Consider the following 17,725-nt stretch of genomic DNA (forward strand, 5'->3'; position numbering starts at 1 on the left):
CCATGCTGAAGTTCAGTTCCTTGCGTACAACTGTAATGGTGCTTAATGTTGATAAACTCACCACTGAAAACTGGATTATCAAGTGCCAAAGAGGTGATGGCAAGGACACCTAAAATGACCTGAAAGGGAGTTCCCTTATTGAGGCCTCCAAGTATTTCAGGATCCTTCACTAGCCTTCCCTTTGTGCACAAAAACCCTCTCCTCTAATATTCTAAATACCTCTCAGAATAAAATAGAATGAGGTTACATTATTTCTACACTAACAGGACTTTAAGTTCATCACCACTATGAAAAAACAAAATCCCTTTCCTGTAGCATTTCACATTATTGTTAGGAGCACCCTGCACTTCAGTGCAGTTTAAAAACAAAAAGCCCACAACACTGGGAAACTAATTGTTGTTGCATACATCTCAGTCTTCATAAGATGGTTTTTTTCCAAGCAAAAATATGAAAATATTTAAGGGTTGTGTTTTTATAAGAATCTGGTGGGATTTTTACATTGTTAATAGCCCTGATTCAGTCTATGTGTTTTTCTATAGGAAAATCTCAGCTCTATTTTCATTTTTTTGTTTTATGAAGGATCTGAAACAAAGGTATGTATCAGTAACGTCTAGCTACAACAGGTTTTCCAATCATTCTCTGTGGCAGCTGTAAGGAAGTAATCCTTGAACAAAACACAAATCTTTTAAGATGCAACATACCATCAGCCTTCGCAATTTTGTCAGGTACAGGTATTTCTCCTGCAATCAACCAGATTAAAAAGTATTGGGAAGGACAGACTTATAAAAATAAAATCATTGAAGATTTTATTTTTCCTTTAAGGTTAAAAATAAAAGCATCTCTGTTAAACAATCAAAATGTAAAGTGAGCAAGGTTCTTTTATATGAGGAAAGGCTGAGGGACTTGGGTCTCTTCAGTCTAGAGAAAAGAAGATCGAGGGGGGGATCTTATTAATATTTACAAATACTTAAAGGAAGGTGCCAGGGGGGTGGGAACAGTCTTTTTTCAGTGGTGCCCAGTGATAGGACGAGAGGTAACGGGCACAAACTTGAACATAGGAAGTTCCATCTTAACATGAGGAGGAACTTCTTTACTTTGAGGATAGTGGAGCACTGGCACGGCCTGCCCGGAGAGGTTGTGGACTCTCCCACTCTGGAGACATTCAAAACCCACCTGGACGCCGTCCTGTGCAACCTGTTGTAGGTGACCCTGCTCTGGCGGGGGGGTTGGACTAGATGATCTCCAGAGGTCCCTTCCAACCCTGACCATTCTGTGACTTTCCCTAAGCAAATGCATAATTATTTAACAGAGTATTTTATTCACATTACTTTGTTGTCACACCTATGTCCTCCTTGGTTACTTGTATTATTTGTACACTAATTATGCAGTCTTAAATGCCAGCAGAAAAGGTTAAAGCCTTGCAATACTGCCACGCAAAAATACCACCATAAAAGACAGACACAACTATCTTTATTGCATTAGGTTCAATTCATTTTTTCATTCTGTGAGCCACTAGAGAAATATGTTTTAACTAGCAGATGAACACAATTCTATGAAAACCTGTTGGACAATAACCTGTGGTTGGAAAAATCTAATTAACTCTAAGCCTAGGTTCCACTTTTTGAATCAGTCTTCTTATAGCATAAAGAACTTGAATTGTGTCCTATCACCTCCGAGGCTTAGTAATGTCTCAATAAAAAGAAGCGAGCAACTCTTCCTAATTCATATCACTATATTGAACGGTGTCTCATATTTACCTGCATCACATGCATGCAGTACTCCTACCACTGTTGAGCTGGTACTGACAAAGCAACATCTGTACAAGCTTCCTGACATGTCTAAGAAGCTTCACACCATCAAAGGCAGCTTCCAAAGGGGAGATGGAGAAAAAAAGCCCTCCAAAGTTCAATGCCCCTCTCAATGAGTGCCCTCCTCAACTGTAGAGTTGCCATTTCTGGACCTCCTTGAATCAGTAATGGAGCTGTGATGCTTAAAAAGCCAAGACAGACAGGACCCAGACTCATTCAACCAGATTCTAATCCTATAAATGACTAAGCACACATCACAAGGCTACTTATGTTTCCTCACAGTGTTTTCCGCAGATACAATTAATCTCTTGCATCCAGTGTTAATCATCCCTCTTCAGCCAGAGATAAGGAAGAAAAATAAATGATTTTTTTCACACTTCCCCACTTCTATGACCACAGATGTCATCAAGACAGAGCATTATCAAATACTGAAGAACATCCCCCACCTTTTGCTAAAATACTCACAGCACAACACTAAAACTTGAAAAGTAAAACCACTGCCAGAACATAAATCTCCATTTATCAGAGTTATAAACTTCAATACAGGGTCAATTATGCTTAGACTACAGCTAATGAAGGCTACTATTAAGGTTAACGGTTTGTCTTAAGAGGGTTCAAGTACCTGATAACGAATCCTGTATTTATGTTATTGTATTGTTCTAGTCTACTAACACAGATCAACCAGCTAAAAGAACCCCCACCTTCTGATGATTCAATGTACTTCAGCTAAGTATTAACAAACCGATTACACACGTGCAATCGTGCAAAGGAAGTGTTTTTCTGTAGTCTACCTGTAAACTTAAACTTTGAAACCTTTTTGAGAAACATACCATGCTGTTTCTGCTTAGGGTTGTACATCTTCCACCAGCGAAATATGATAAATCCATCTTGAATTCTAAATCAAATAAGTTAGATAAAACAGAAGATAAGAGAGTGATAATCCAAAATCCTATGTGCAGCTGCATGACATGTTGCCTTATGCAGGGCGAGATCTGCAGCTGCAGTAGTGTACAAGCAATATTAAAGCACAAAGCATTACAGCATAAAGAATACAGTATAATATTATACAATTACTGCATTAGCTGAAACTTGTGTAGAACCCCATATCCATTGCCTTCTAAGGCCTCCCAAATTTAACAGTAAGAATCAAAATTACAAACTACTCACTAGTGTGCGTTTCACGAAACAAATTATTCTCATTTCCAGTAAATAAATGCAAACCACTTGGCCAAAACGAATCTTCCAGACTTAAGAGTGGGAGCATGACGGAGTGAAAAACATTAATGAAAAAGCAGTTCTCCTTCAAACTCTAAAGTGTTTTCTTTTACAAATACTAAGGAGAACTAGAATCTTATGCAGTACTCACTTGCAATTGGTAACATTCAAACAGAAAATGAGCTAATAAGTAGCTAAGAATGTCTAAATACTACTAGCAAAGAGTCAGTTTATTTTTAACATTTATAAATATATTCATTGCTCATTTGTAAGATGGTATCTTGATAAGTTATACCCACACATTTACTGTATTTGAAATTATTATTTAGAAGAGCAACTCCTTTGGAAATCTGTACCTGATAGACATGTCTTCTGTGATGAAATAGATTTCACGAACCATGACTTTTCCAGATAGCACAGAGAACGAAAAGGAACCTAGTGTGAAAAAAGTGTTTATCAGACACTAGTCTAAAGTTGTTGATGCTTTATTTTCTGAACAGGAAGAATATAGTATCCAATTATCTCAAACAGGTTTACTGGGTATGCCGAGTTTTCAGAGGAGAAGGGAAGCCAGAGATTCAGAACACACATGACAAAAAGTACACATCTCTAAAAGGTTCTGGGTTTGGCACCACCCGAGAATACAACCAACGCCTGAGAGATACTAGTCACTCAGGAACATTCAGGTGCCTTGCGAAGCTTGTGAAGGAAGTTAGGAAAGATACTTTGAACACTTATAGTACCAAGCCATAGTGTGCAAGACCATAATTAGGGAAATAAAGATTCCTGACAAAATAATTTTTCAAGTTTTAAATGACTATAAAGTTTTCAGTCCAATTATTATGACAAATTGTGTTTACAGCAGGAAGGATTAATAGGCATGAAAAGACCAGAAGATAATGCAATAGCTCATACTTTTCCTAAGGCATTTCACCTCACTCGCAGAAAGTTAAGTAGACCATTATTATTTTTTTTAATAAAAAAAATAAAAATCAACATTAATCAATTGAAGCCAAGCTGTAAATTATGGGATTTAATTAATGTTATGCTCTTCTTACTGATTAAGTTTATAAAGAACACTATATATTTGGCCAGCTATGTCCAGCTGCCTTTACCTAATAGCAATTTCACAGAGAAATTTTAATAAAAGCCTATAGATCAAGTGTAGCAGCCAATAAGTATTTCATCTATATTACTGTTCAAAAGCTGGATTTGAAGATTGTTTGGATTACAGTTGTCAAAATCTTAAGGACACAAGCAAAGCACTGCAGTCAAGTGTGGGTGGGATTTTTTGTTTTTAAGTTTCCACTACATTTATGATCAATAGTTGCAGAAAAAGTCCACAACTAAATTCACCGTTATTCTGGCAAGCAGACAGAGGAAAACATGGAAGAATAAATGAAAGAAAATTAAAAGTGCGATCAGAGCGAGGTTGTGGGATACAGCCCTCTGTGACTCAGCACCAGATATTTTTGTAATGTGGGTGAGTGCCCAAGTGATTTGTACTGACCTGTTTTATTCAAAAATGTTTAAAAAAAATTAAAAAAAAAAGTTAATGGATTTTGATGCAAATGTTCTAGCCAGTATAAATTCTACATACCACAGTCCCAGTATGGATTAACATGATTAGTTGTTCTGACAGCTTATTTAGAAAGCAAGGACACTGCCAAACAGGGAGTCAAGGCTACTGTGCCCCTCTGAGCTCACTCCAGCAGTTGCTACCTACACTTCAGACCCCGTATAACCAGCCTCAAAGGTGCAGGGGAGTGGGAAGCTGCACCCCTTAACACCAAATCATGAGACAAATTCAGAAGCAGATCAGGCAGGTTCCATGGGGGACTGAGGAGAGATATGGATTTGATGGGTGGACTGGTCGGTGGATGAGGAGTGGGTTGGACGGTTGCATCCAGACGGTAGTGGTCAACAGCTCAATATCCAGCTGGAGATCGGTGACAAGTGGTGCCCCTCAGGGATCCATATTGGGACTAGTACTGTTTAATATCTTCATCAATGACATAATCAGTGGGATTGAGTGCACCCTCAGCAAGTTTGCAGATGACACCAAGCTGAGTGGTGCGGTTGACACGCTGGAAGAATGGGATAGCATCCAGACGGACCTGGACAGGCTCAAGAAGTGGGCCTGTGTGAACCTCATGAGGGTCAACAAGGAGAGGTGCAGGGTCCTGCACCTGGGTTGGGGGAATCCCTGGTATCAATACAGGCTCAGGGATGAAGGGATTGAGAACAGCCCTGCCGAGAAGGACTTGGGGGTACCAGTGGATGAAAAGCTGGACACGAGCCAACAATGCGTGCTCGCAGCCCAGAAAGCCAGCTGTATCCTAGGCTGCATCAAAAGAAGCATGGCTGGCAGGTCAAGGGAGGTGATTTTGTTCCTCTACTCTGCTCTGGTGAGACCCCATCCGGAGTACTGCATCCAGCTCTGGAGACCCCAACATAAGAAGGACATGGACCTGTTGGAGCAGGCCCAGAGGAGGGCCACAAAAATTACCAGAGGGCTGAAGCACCTCTCCTGTGAGTACAGGCTGAGAGAGTTGGGGTTGTTCAGCCTGGAGAAGAGAAGGCTCCGGGGAGATCTTACAGTGGCCTTTCAGTACCTAAAGGGGGCCTAAAGGAAAGATAGGAACAAACATTTTCGCAGGGCCTGTTGCGACAGGACAGGGGTAATGACTTTAAACTAAAAGAGGGAAAATTTAGACTAGATAGAAGGAAGAAACTTTTTATGCTGAGGGTGGGGAAACACTGGCACTGGTTGCCCAAGAGGTGGTAGATGCTCCATCCCTGGAAACATTCCAGGTCAGGTTGGACAGGGCTCTGAGCAACCTGATCTCGTTGAAGATGTCCCTGCTCATTGCAGGGGCTTGAGCTAGATGACCGTATTTAAAGGTCCCTTCCAACCCAAACTATTCTATGATTCTATGACACTACCCATTATGATTCCAGAGCTTTGAAAAAAGGGTAATGGAAAATGTACAGATTTTAAGTAAACAAAGTATACAGACTAAACAGAAAGAAGTAAATTCGATTTAAAATTAAAAAACCTGTCAAGAGAACTTTAATATAAAATAATGAGACTTCAATGAAAAAGGGGCTGTTTTTCTACCTACACCAAGAATCCTTCCCTAAAGCATGATATTGAACTTCTTTTCTTCTTAAATTAAACCCATGCTGATCATTTTCAAATTACTATAACAAAGGAACACTTGGATTTTACTTCATGTTTTTAGCAAATTGAGGTATAATAAAAAGCAGTAGATAAGCAGCAGTATTACAGTAATCATAACTTACCAATATGGATGTAGCCATGTTTATATAATCTGTTAAGAACCAATGTTAAAATGAGTCCAATGTTCCGGGAATTATAATAAGTTAGGTAGATAATCCATCCACAAGACAATATTGTCGCTGTTGAAAGATTAAAATGAATTAAAGTATTTTTAAAAGTATGCTGACCTAGATAAAAGCCTTACCTATTAAGACTATAAAGCACAACAGAGTTGTTCCTACTCTCTGAGGAAAAAAAAAAAAAAAAAAAAAGGAAACTGATGGGACACTTTAATGGGTGTTTTCAGAGAGGTGCTGTGAGAAGGGTGTGAAGAGATGGGAGGCAAAATAAGAAAGGGAAAGGAAATTCAGAAAAATATATTTTTTCACTGCTTTTCTATTCCCCAATATAAAAAAAAAAAACACTGTCCTCCAGAGCAATTGCAAAAGGCACCACATATTTCATTACATCCCTTATCATCCAAGAAGTTAAATTACATAGATCAAATTGTAACACGCATTACCCTACATGGTGATTTATTTTAAAACACCCAAAAAACCACACCACCACAAAAGTCATACTACAGTCCTCCTCCAAACTGTGAACTGTAACTTAAATTTCTAGTCTTTCATATCTTAGCACAGGAAACAACATTATCACATCTGAAACCATTTCCTAAGTTGCTGTATCCTGAGAGAAATGTAGCAATTCTTGGGTTAGCAGAAATCTGTCAACAGTTCAAGCAAGGAATTTGATAGGGGGAAAAAAAAATAAAAAAGGAAACAGCAAACCAATGAGAAACATGTTGGAAAAAAAAAAAAAAAAAAGAAAAAATTAGGTCTGCTAATCCCCAAAGTAAATTTTAGTTTAGTTGATTAAGAACTAGTAACCTACTTCTAACTACAAGGGTTCTCAAATATTCCAGAAGGACAAACCCAAAAGGAGCAGGACTGCCAAGGAACAGACTAGCTCTATCTCCCTTTACTGATAATTACCATTCAGTTTCATCCAAAGCAGAGCAGGAAAGAAAGCAATTTTTGTATTTGAGGTATCTCTACTCATTATACTAACTGAAATTTGTAAAAGAAATTTTTCATTTATGTATACACTTCATACTGAAAAAATCAAATTTATTGTGCCTTTTATGGGAAATTTGAAGTGCGGAAACGCATATAGGTATGACACCTTCGCTCTGCAGAGAGTTCAGGTGATTACTCAAAAAAACCACAAACAAACCAACCACAGACACCAAAAAAAAAAAAAAAAAAAAATCACAAAACCAACCTGTCCTTTTACTGCCCCTTATTTTTCTTGCAGTGGGATGCTCCACTGCTTTGTAACAATGCCTGTGCTTTGCTGAAAGACGAGAAGGTAGAAGAGAGACTTGCATGACTGTCTTTTCCTCCCTGGAAAATGGATCCAGTGTGGCCAAAATTCGGGTAGCTCCTACACTTGGGCAGGTAAGCTGCTTGACATGTGAAACAAACCCAATCTGTGTGGGTGATTACACGAGAACAAGGAAGGGACAGTTAAAGGTTCACCCCAGGAAAGAAACTGCTCTCAGCAGTCAGCAAAGGCACTCTCCAAAGACAGCGTTCACCTCCCCTCACTTTCAGATGAGTAAGTTACTCACTGCTGGTCCTCTATAAAGGTAGGGAGAAAGGTAGAATGACTCACAGTCAAAGGGTCTCATTCCAGTAATAAAACTTAACTTAGTTGAGATTAAAGTTCAACTACACACTTAACTTCGAGGTACCTAAAGCCAAGTGCAGTTTCCAGGCACTACAGTCCTAATCCACTGCCTTTACCACTAGCCTCACCTCTGCCACAAATTGTAGCCTTGTCTTTTCCCCCACCAAATTTAGTCTCCGCTATTAAGTGACAGACCCCATAAACTCTATTCATCTCATTATTATTTTCTTGATTTTAAAAGCCTCTTCACTGAAACTACATTTTGGAAATTACATATGAAAGTTCTGCCATATGTGATTTTTAGAAAGTATTCTAGAACTGAGCAACAGCTCTTTAAGGGGCATGTTCATTTCTAGAACTCAGCACCTCTTTTACTGCAGTAAATATTTAGCTGCTTCAGGATTCAGGATTCTTTTTTTATCCCCTTATAACGGGATGCCATAGGTTAGCAGGCGAGAGTGAAGAAGGAATGGCTGGTTGAAACTGGGTCAGTTAATAAATATTACTTTAATGTGGTTTTATCCAGACCTCATAACAACATGAGGCTACCCAGCTTTTTCTGTTGTGCAATTGTTTCTGGAACACCAGGTGGTTTCTTACAATTGAAGAGAGAAGCAGCTCCCCAAAACTGCATAATTGAATATAGGTCATTCTGCCCATAGGAAAAGGGGAAGGACTGTATTATTTCTTGAAGTTCCACCCACCCTTCTGTGAAACAGAAGTTTGTAACTTTAATATATTCATGCAAATAAGAAAGCTAAGCAAAGTTTTTGGTTTAAATTACAACTGTTATGTGAAATTGCTTATATCCTCCATACTTTTCAAGTAGAATTACTAATAGTTTGCTCTAAGAATCCAGTGTAGAGAGGGAAAAGCAGAGAAAGAAAATGCTGCAGGCTGCAATTTAACACTTTTATTCTTTGGTGAAAGACCTGAACATCTTTAAGTCTCAAGTCAAAGCTTTCAGAGCTAAGTTTTTCAAACCTGTTCTGCATCTGTTCCACGTTTTACCATAAGCAACTATCAGCATGGTGACTTCCTTTATTTTCACCTTAATTACACTTAGAATGTTATGCTGAGTACAAACTTTCCATGTCAACATATTAAAAGTGAAATAAATAATATTCAGAAAGTACCCTCGGCTAATTTGCCTATGTTCTTTTCATTCAGTTTGGCCTACTGAAAAATGATGCCAGTGCATCAGTAGCCAAGAGACGTGCTTTAACCTCCCAGAAGTCAAAAAATAGTTTTTTCCTGTGCTGCCCCTCACTCCAGGTTTAAGAATCAAGGCTGAAAAGCAGGTATTAACTACCTTTGGAAAAGTCCGAATTCATCACACACTTTCAGCACTCTCAGCTGTCCCTGACCTGTCTGTTTGTAGATTCAGAAAATAAAAGTACCTACACACAAATATAAACAATAGCACTAGTGTTACAAAAAAAATAGCATACGTAAATCAGGCACATTTACAGAAACAGCCCGTAGCCAAGTACACGATGGTTTGGCTTAAAGGTTTATTGTGGCACACAATTTATTCTACAAGTTACGTCATGTCATTAAACACAGTAGTCTTTATATCACTATTCAAACTACACCACATTAAATGGCAGATATGTACATATTGGTATAACTAAGTTATTGTATCTGCTTGACACGTGCAATGTTAATCCTTTGTTATGGTATTACAGTTAATCACCAGCTTACTTTGGTGTTAGAAAAAACTTCTGTGATGGATAGTAGTTCTCACTGAGTTATTTTGCAGAGTCGCAGTTGTAGAGCATCGTCCTTTGCACATTAGACTTATCTCCCAAGTGTTGCAGCACAGTTAGTATTGGAAACAGTTCTGTATTTTTTCTTTCTGAATTACTTAAGTAGCATTGCCATACCTCACTAAGCAGCTGTATGACAAATAAAACTCTATTTCAATTGTTATGATGTAATTTGGTAAGAATTGGATATTGGCATGCCAACATTTAGAGAAGCACATTTAAAAGTGCAAACAAAACAAAAAAAAAATTAACCAAAACAATAGATTCACCTTACCTACTAACAGCCAAACAACATTGGAGTCATGTTCTGTTAGGAAGTCTTCCAACTGCGTGATACTTGGGACAAAACTGTCATTTTTTCGTTGATCCATTGCTAAACTGTTTTTGCACCAGCACCTGTAGAACTGAAGGCAAAAAAAAAAAAAACAACATCAAAACCAAAATAAGTAAGAAGCACAGTACAGTTTGGAGAAAATTGAGTAGCTACCATGTCAAATAATCTCTAATAGTCTGTTTCACACAAATATGACTTTACTTGTTTTATTCCTTCAATAGCATCTTCATGACTCTCGGCTACCCTTTCTTCTACTCTGGAGCTCCAGAAACACTTTCACTCATCTCTGCTGAAACGAACAGTTTCCAGGCACACGCCTCCCTAAAACAGGTTACAGATCAACAGAATGCCAGAATATGATCTCCAAATTTAGTACCCTCAGTGCCCTGTACAGCATATAACAGCAAATGAATTTATAAAACTGTTGTACCATAACAGTAAGTCAAAAGGTAATTAAACATACAAGTAAAAATGAGTCTGTATTAAGCCTTCTAACATTCAAAAAGAGAGTATGAGACAAAGAGGAGACCGAACCCTTTGCCCCCGCAGAAGGAAAGGCCGAAGCAGACACTTTCAGGAGCTATGGAATATTCCCATAACCCCCTGATCCACTGCATCCATTAATTCTCTTGCTTTAGGATGGATTTGCATCTTTATATGAAAAAGTGACTACACAGCGTCTCTGCTATAGAGAGCAAAAAACCAGTCCTTCTGATCTTACACACTTATTCAAACCATCCATAAATCATTGGCAACTGGGTTATATTAATTAAGTGTGATTAACAGGGAGTAGCTCAACTCAGTAACATATGTAATTACACAGCAGTATTTTACTTGCATTAGTTTCATTTGAAGTCTTCTCCCTTGGACGTTATCTGTCAACCTTCTTACAGGAAGATAAGCATTAGTTCTGCCTTTTTTTTTTTTTTTAAAACACCTTCCAGCCCCTGGCAGCCTGTCTTCCTGTCAGTATTCAACCCTCAGAAAAAAGTGAGTAGACTTTATTTCCTTTCTTTAAGTCTTCAACGCTCTCCATCAAGAGCTCTACAACATAAAACTAAGTAATGTTCGTAAGACCTTAGTTTTTGAACAGCATAATGTCCTTGGAAGAGTCAGTATTTAGAACCGCGAGCAATAAAACTAACAATTTATCCAGTTTTTCCTGTAATATCCACAGTCCCTCTCACTATTATAACTTGAAAACCAAATGTGGAAGGAGAAAGTGAACAAAACCTGTCTTTAATGCACTTGTTTCTCCCCTACATTTGGGTAAATACAGTAGCTTGAACCAAAAGCCTATGTTTTGAACTAAAATACAAGTAGAGTCCCAAGAGTAAGTCCTAACTATTTGTTTGCTATCTCTTCTCTAAGAAGAAATAGAATGGGGAGGAAAGAACACAAAAGCAATAAACAGAAACAAACAAACAACAAAAAAACCCCATCATCTAAACACCAGACCTTGCTCCCAGAAGCGATGATAAAGAAGTTACTAACTTAGCTCCCCTACAAAGAGGAGTAATAAACATCACACGCACATACGCAGACTTTAAAAAAAGCAGCTCTCATTTTCGGAGGGACTTTACAACGGCAAATTAAATCACATAATGGCACTGTGATTTGCTTTAAGACATTCACAGTACCTTAATAAAAAACCCACATGTCAACTTGTATTATGAAGCAGATGATGCCTCTGCGGGCAGCCTCTAAGGGCCTTTAACCCGTGAATGACAGGCTAACTGGAGAAATCCAAATCAACACTTTCAGCATAAAGGAAGAAACAACTTGGTCTTTTCCCTTTCTTACCAAGAGACAACAGGGTCACTCTCCTGCGATCAAGACCACCCTAGAATAACTGTTAATTGGTGAGGACTGCCCATCACCTTAACAAACACCACCACTATTTCATCCCTCAAGAAAGCAACCTGTGGCTTTGTCCCAAGAAATTACCGTCCAGTGTTACCTGATACTGAGGCAGGATATTAAATATCGTTATGCTCTGAATAGGACTGTGGCAAGCCAACTCAGACACCGCAAGTCGCGGGATCCTGACAGTTACTTATTTACATACGGACCACCTTCATCATTTTTTGTCACCACTATCCAAAACCATAAATTGGATATCCTTGGAAGTTTTCTGGAATACATTTGCTATTCACATGGAAATAAACACAGAACTCCCCCATCAGTCATCATGTGTCAATACACCATTTTGGAGCTGATCCTTTAACACCCTGCCCCACTGACGGGCACCCTTCACCCTCGATTGAGTCACCTGAGGAAGAGGACGATGGCAATGAAAGTGTAACCACCCAGGAACAGGCAGCAACACCTGCACTAGACGTGGGCTCTCAGTATGTGTCTCAGAGGAAGCAAGTGCGTAATCCATTTAGATTAGGAAGCAATTTTGGCCATATGAATTAGTGTAATAGAAAGGGCATGCATATAGAGACTTAAGTAGTACACACTGTTTATAATGTCCTTGTGTGTTTATACAGCACAGAGGATGGAGAGGCAGGATCTGGATCATCACGGTTGTTACGAGGAAGAGATGCATGCAGTCTTTTCAGGACTGATATTAGCTGCTTTCAGTAACCAGCACTTCTTTCTGTTGACAGTCCTGCACCTAGCTGCCTTCATCTTCCATGCCCTACATACTGTACCCACAGATTTAAATCGTGCATACCTCTCAGCTGCCTGCATTCATCCACCCTCTACTGCATTTATTCCTATGGGCAAAACTACTTTGCAATCAGACAAAACATTAACCCTTGCGCTCTCCAGGAACACTGACCCATAGGTTGAGTAGCCTGTAATTTACATTCATGGTGCTACTCTATTTTTCCGAAGTAACCGTATACTTCCCAAATCTTATGAGACAACTCTTGGAAGGAAGAGACCCAAGTCTGGGTGGGAAACTGTCTTTTACCAGCCCTGCTAATACAAGAAAGAAAACACACCAAAGAGGAAGAGAAACCCAGAACTTCATGTTTACCTCTTTGTATTTATTTATAGTTTTTTCCTCAAGGTCTCTGTTTTGTGATGAGCTCAGTTAACATGCCAGAACACAGTCCGAAACTGTAACAAGTGGGTTACTTGTTACAGTGGGTGGAGGATTCTGGGGCACTGCAGTGACGTCCTAATACGTGTATTTATCTTCACAGCAGTGCTTCAAGGGGTTATGTGGTTTTCTTTCTCCAAATGAGAGATCTGAAGTAAGCAGAGATAAAGCCAAATCCTTTATTTATGATGCCCAAACTGAACTACTTGGGGTCTGCTTTTCAGGTTGTGCATGTTTAGAGCACTTAGCACGTTCAAAGCAGACAGTGGACTGGTTTGAAGATGTGAGGGTTCGATATTGCGGTAGATTTGCTCCTCCTGGTCAGACAGGCTTTCTTCACAGCAGAAACACACACTTTAACAGACACTTAAAAAAATATTTTTTAATTACTTGTGTCACATATTAATCCATTCTTCTCAGTACTAAGAACACGCAGGTGATGTTATAATCCTGGGGGGATGCACTTCATTTCCAGCCCGCTTCCAGCATTCCAAACTCGATCTGATTTTCACAGCAAATATTCTATCCCTAAAAAGCTAAATACTCAAAAGCAGCTGCTTCAAATCTTTATAAACTCATTTCAAACACATCAAATAGGTATTCTAGTTTTAACCTCAGCCTGACACATTAACACTTAACACCGAGAACCAAGCTCTGCTTGAACAAAAAATCATTAAAAATTTACAGCAAGCATGCATATTAGAAAGAGTTGACAAAAAAAGCCTACAACAGAAGCCCGGCCACCAGGGTGCAGTTGCTTGGCCGAGACAGCTGCAACAACGCACCTGTAAAAGGTCTGTCCTGTACCTATAGCTGAGGATGAAGGCAACAGACATTTTATTCAGTGCCCAAGAGCATTAGGCTAGTATGGGTCTTTGGCTGCACAAGACAAGGAGAAAGAGAAAGAAATGTCTGTTTATCACACCCTTTGTACCACTCTTTCTGGCACACCCTGTAGAAACAGCTGAATAAAACTGGTATCTAAAGGTGGGAAAAATCCCTTGCATTTCATTATGTTGAGAAGAAACGCTTTTATACAGTTATGAAGCGGGTAGGGAAATAACAGATGCTGCCAATCCCCTTATTATTACTAGAATTAACGAGGGGAATAAACTAGGAGTTTACATTTGTCAGACAGATTCCTCAAATCGTCACAGAAATCAAGCACTTACCAAACATATTAATTGATGTTATTAGAGGTTAACTACCATTCTGAGGACACTCAACTCCCAACTTGTACAACAATTACAAGCCAGCGGAGTCACAACTACACCAAAATGACACATTAAAAACCAGGAGGTAAATCCCCCAAGTTTAAATAAATCAATGTAGATAATATACCTGGATGCTTCACATCTCAAGTAAAGGAGTCACACCCACAGTGGTTCCTTAGAGAAAAGTACAGAAATGGCATTTTTCCATCCTACCCACTCCATCATTTTCTTTTGAAGGGTCTGCAGCAACAGCTGCTAAGAAATCAGAACTTTAGATAATTTAATGGCATTAGAAAGGAGTCTCACAAACATAAACACAACTGGACTGAATTTTCCTCTGAAGGTATCATGACATTGTCAGCACCCAGACGCACATTATGCACATTTCAGAAAACAGAAAGCTGTCAAACTTGGCACCTTTCCCAAAACACTCCAGCTAGGTCCAAAGACTTCAAATACATCCCAGCACAGCCTAGGAAGTTCAGCTATTCTTTAATCAACAAGCAAGTGAAAGAGGAAGGAAGAGAAGGAAAGTTCTCCTCAGAAAACACATGAATATGGAAAATTAAGTGAAGCGACAGCACCCACACAGTAATTCTGCCATCCAACATGTTGCACTGGCTTCATACCTTATACCAAATTAAAGATTAGCAGTTATTTTTTTTATGAAAAGAACTAAGATTCAGGCCTATTTTCTTCCCCCTCCGCTAATGCTTGAGGAAACAATAGCGGTAAACTGTAAACAAACTAAACTACTGCTTTAATTATACTAATGAAGTCTTTCTACAACCTCCTGCAGAAACAGCTGAATTAAAAACAGAGCACAGAATAGATTCACACCTAGTTAAACCAGTGTTTGGACTGCCTTAGTTAAATATAATTTGCACTACAGTAGCTTATGTTAGTAAATAACATGTTTACTTAAAAATTAATTAAATCAAAATTAAAGTATATTCAAAGGAACTGTAAGATACAAGATAAAAATCATGCTTCAGTAGCCCATCTGATGAGATTTATTTTACCTAATAGAGAAATAGAAACCACTAGAGAAGAATCTACAGTAAAATAAATAAATAAATTTAACACCCTTCTGAGAGCAGTGGGAAAACACAGAAGAAAAAGCTAGTATTTACTGATTCAGCATCCAAGACAGCAGAAGTGATATATTTTTATCTATTTATTTTTTGTAGTACAGGACATAAGTTTTAACACAGAAGAAATAAAAGACAAACTCCTGCTATGGCAACCAACATACAGCACTCCTTGCATCATTCAACTGCTAGCCTAGGAATACTTAACTGAACTTAGGATCATCGTTCACTTAATTTTAATTTTTAAAAAATAAAAATCTGTTGTTTAGCCTTGCCTCCCAGACTTGTTCAGGGGGGAGGGTTGTTTTCCTGACATTGCCAGCTTTTGATGCTGCAGAACAAAAAAAGGACAAAAAAAAAACCAAAACCCAAACAACAGAACCTAAAGGCTCATAACAGCAGAAATAAATAAGAACTTCCTTTATGCACATTCCTCTAATTAGAAAAAAGAAAATTATTCTTTTTGGGGGCTGGTCTCAACAACAAGGCAATGACCTTTTTTTTTCTCTCCCCTTTTTAATTTGAACTACAGCATGGTACCTCTAAAATACTCTATGAAATTGAGTCTTCTACACCTTACGCATATATTTTTCCAGAAGTACTTCCTCTAAATTTCTCCTCTGACACATCACCACAATTTACAGGAAGGGGTAAATCTACCATAAATCAAACTAAAAGTGAGTCTTGTGGCTACATACACCACCATCCTTAAGTGAACGACATTTAGGTCTTCATTAGTGTCTGTCCCAGTCCACAGTCAACCCAAAGATTTCGGCGCAGCAACAAGCGCTAGAAGAAGTTATAGAGGAAGATAAGAAATTACTAGGAGAAGGTACAGTATCTCAACACCACTGTAAACAAAGGATAACTCTGCATGCTGCTAACAAAGAGCAGTAAACTCTCACCTATTTCCCACAGGATAAAATTATGCAAAAGGGCAATTACCAAAGAGCAGCTGATGCACATTACACATGCCAAAGTTTTCTAACAGCATACCCAAAAGGGGTGAGTTACTTCAGCATGCCACACGTGAGGATGACAGCTCTCTCTCTAGAGAAGTGCACCTCTACCCAATCAACCCGAGACAATTCACCAAGACCAAATCACCTCATGCATTAATCTGTTCACAAACACTGTCAGATTGTGCAAATTCAGGCCATGATCCTAAGCAAACATCCCTGAACATCCATTTAGCACCAACTGCCTAATTGGACTTCAGATATTGTTTTTACCAGTTACTGTTTGAAAAACCTACTAACATACTTCTACAAACAAGAGGAGTTGTTTAGGAGTTAGTGTAGGAGTCCTCCCTTCATTCCAGCTTTTCTTCTCAGTTGCCAAGAACTCTGGCCTGATTGTTTATATTGTCGTTAAGTTTTGCACATAAAAATTGGAAAAAACCCCGCACAGCTACAATTAAAAAAAGCCACAAAAGTAGAATTAACTAATTAAATACACAACAGAAGAACTCCCATGGCAACAATAGTGGTCTTTTTCATATTAAACCTGATAAAGTTATATATAGAGATACACTTGTTGCAGTAGATTACCAATCTTGGAAGTTTTCACAAAGTTTAGCAAAGGTTGCTGTGGAGGTCTTAAGACGGAAAACAAATCCAGATGTAGGTTATGACTGGGATATTGACTATATTCTGATCTTTAAAATACACCTCCACCATATCAACATGTTAAAGCACATCATATTGACAAATTACATCAGGTTTTTTAATTGACAATGCGACGTGCAAGCGCATTATCATTACAGCTTTAAGCACACCAAAAAGCAGGTGCACGTCAAGTTAAATCTGTGCGTGTGTGTGCATTAAACCCTCTTAAGGGCCGCAGGCACTGGCAGACACCGTCTTTCACCGGCCAGGGAAAGGGAAGAGTGAAACTTTCCTCAGAGGCCAAACCAAACTGGGAGCGCCTGAACTCCTGTCCCCTCACCTCACTCCCTTTCTGCACGGTGTTAACCTACAAAAGATACGCAAAAAGAGGGGGGAGGAACAAAACCAAGAAAAAACCCACCAAACCAACAAAAAACCCCAAACAGAAACCCGTGAAACCGGAGCGGCTTCCTCTCGTACCGCTTCCACGGAGAGCGAAGGGAGGAAGGGGGCCACGCCGGCACCGGTAACACAACGCCCGGTTGGGCGGAGGAGGCAGCAGGCGCGGATCGCCTCCCCCTCAGCACTGGCGGGCGCAAAGGAGGCCCCAGCCCGCTGCCGGCACCCGGCCCCCTCACGGCCGCCCCGCTCGCG

At 39.2% G+C, this 17,725-nt stretch overlaps 1 protein-coding gene across 1 annotated transcript in view; it reads right to left on the minus strand.

The window, feature by feature from the left end:
* Positions 1-10,165, minus strand: part of KIAA1109 (KIAA1109 ortholog) — a 111,982-nt gene extending 101,817 nt beyond the window's left edge. Inside the window, exons 1-4 of the mRNA XM_009887870.1 lie at positions 10,042-10,165; positions 6,330-6,446; positions 3,380-3,458; positions 2,639-2,703 (exon numbers count right to left, since the gene is read on the minus strand). Coding sequence (XP_009886172.1) covers positions 2,639-2,703; positions 3,380-3,458; positions 6,330-6,446; positions 10,042-10,138 — 358 coding nt within the window. The 5' untranslated portion in view covers positions 10,139-10,165. The remainder of the gene's footprint in view (positions 1-2,638; positions 2,704-3,379; positions 3,459-6,329; positions 6,447-10,041) is intronic.
* Between the last annotated feature and the right edge of the window lie 7,560 nt (positions 10,166-17,725).

The sequence above is a fragment of the Charadrius vociferus genome, unplaced genomic scaffold (assembly GCF_000708025.1).
Source record: "Charadrius vociferus isolate BGI_N301 unplaced genomic scaffold, ASM70802v2 scaffold806, whole genome shotgun sequence".
Lineage (NCBI taxonomy): Eukaryota > Metazoa > Chordata > Aves > Charadriiformes > Charadriidae > Charadrius > Charadrius vociferus.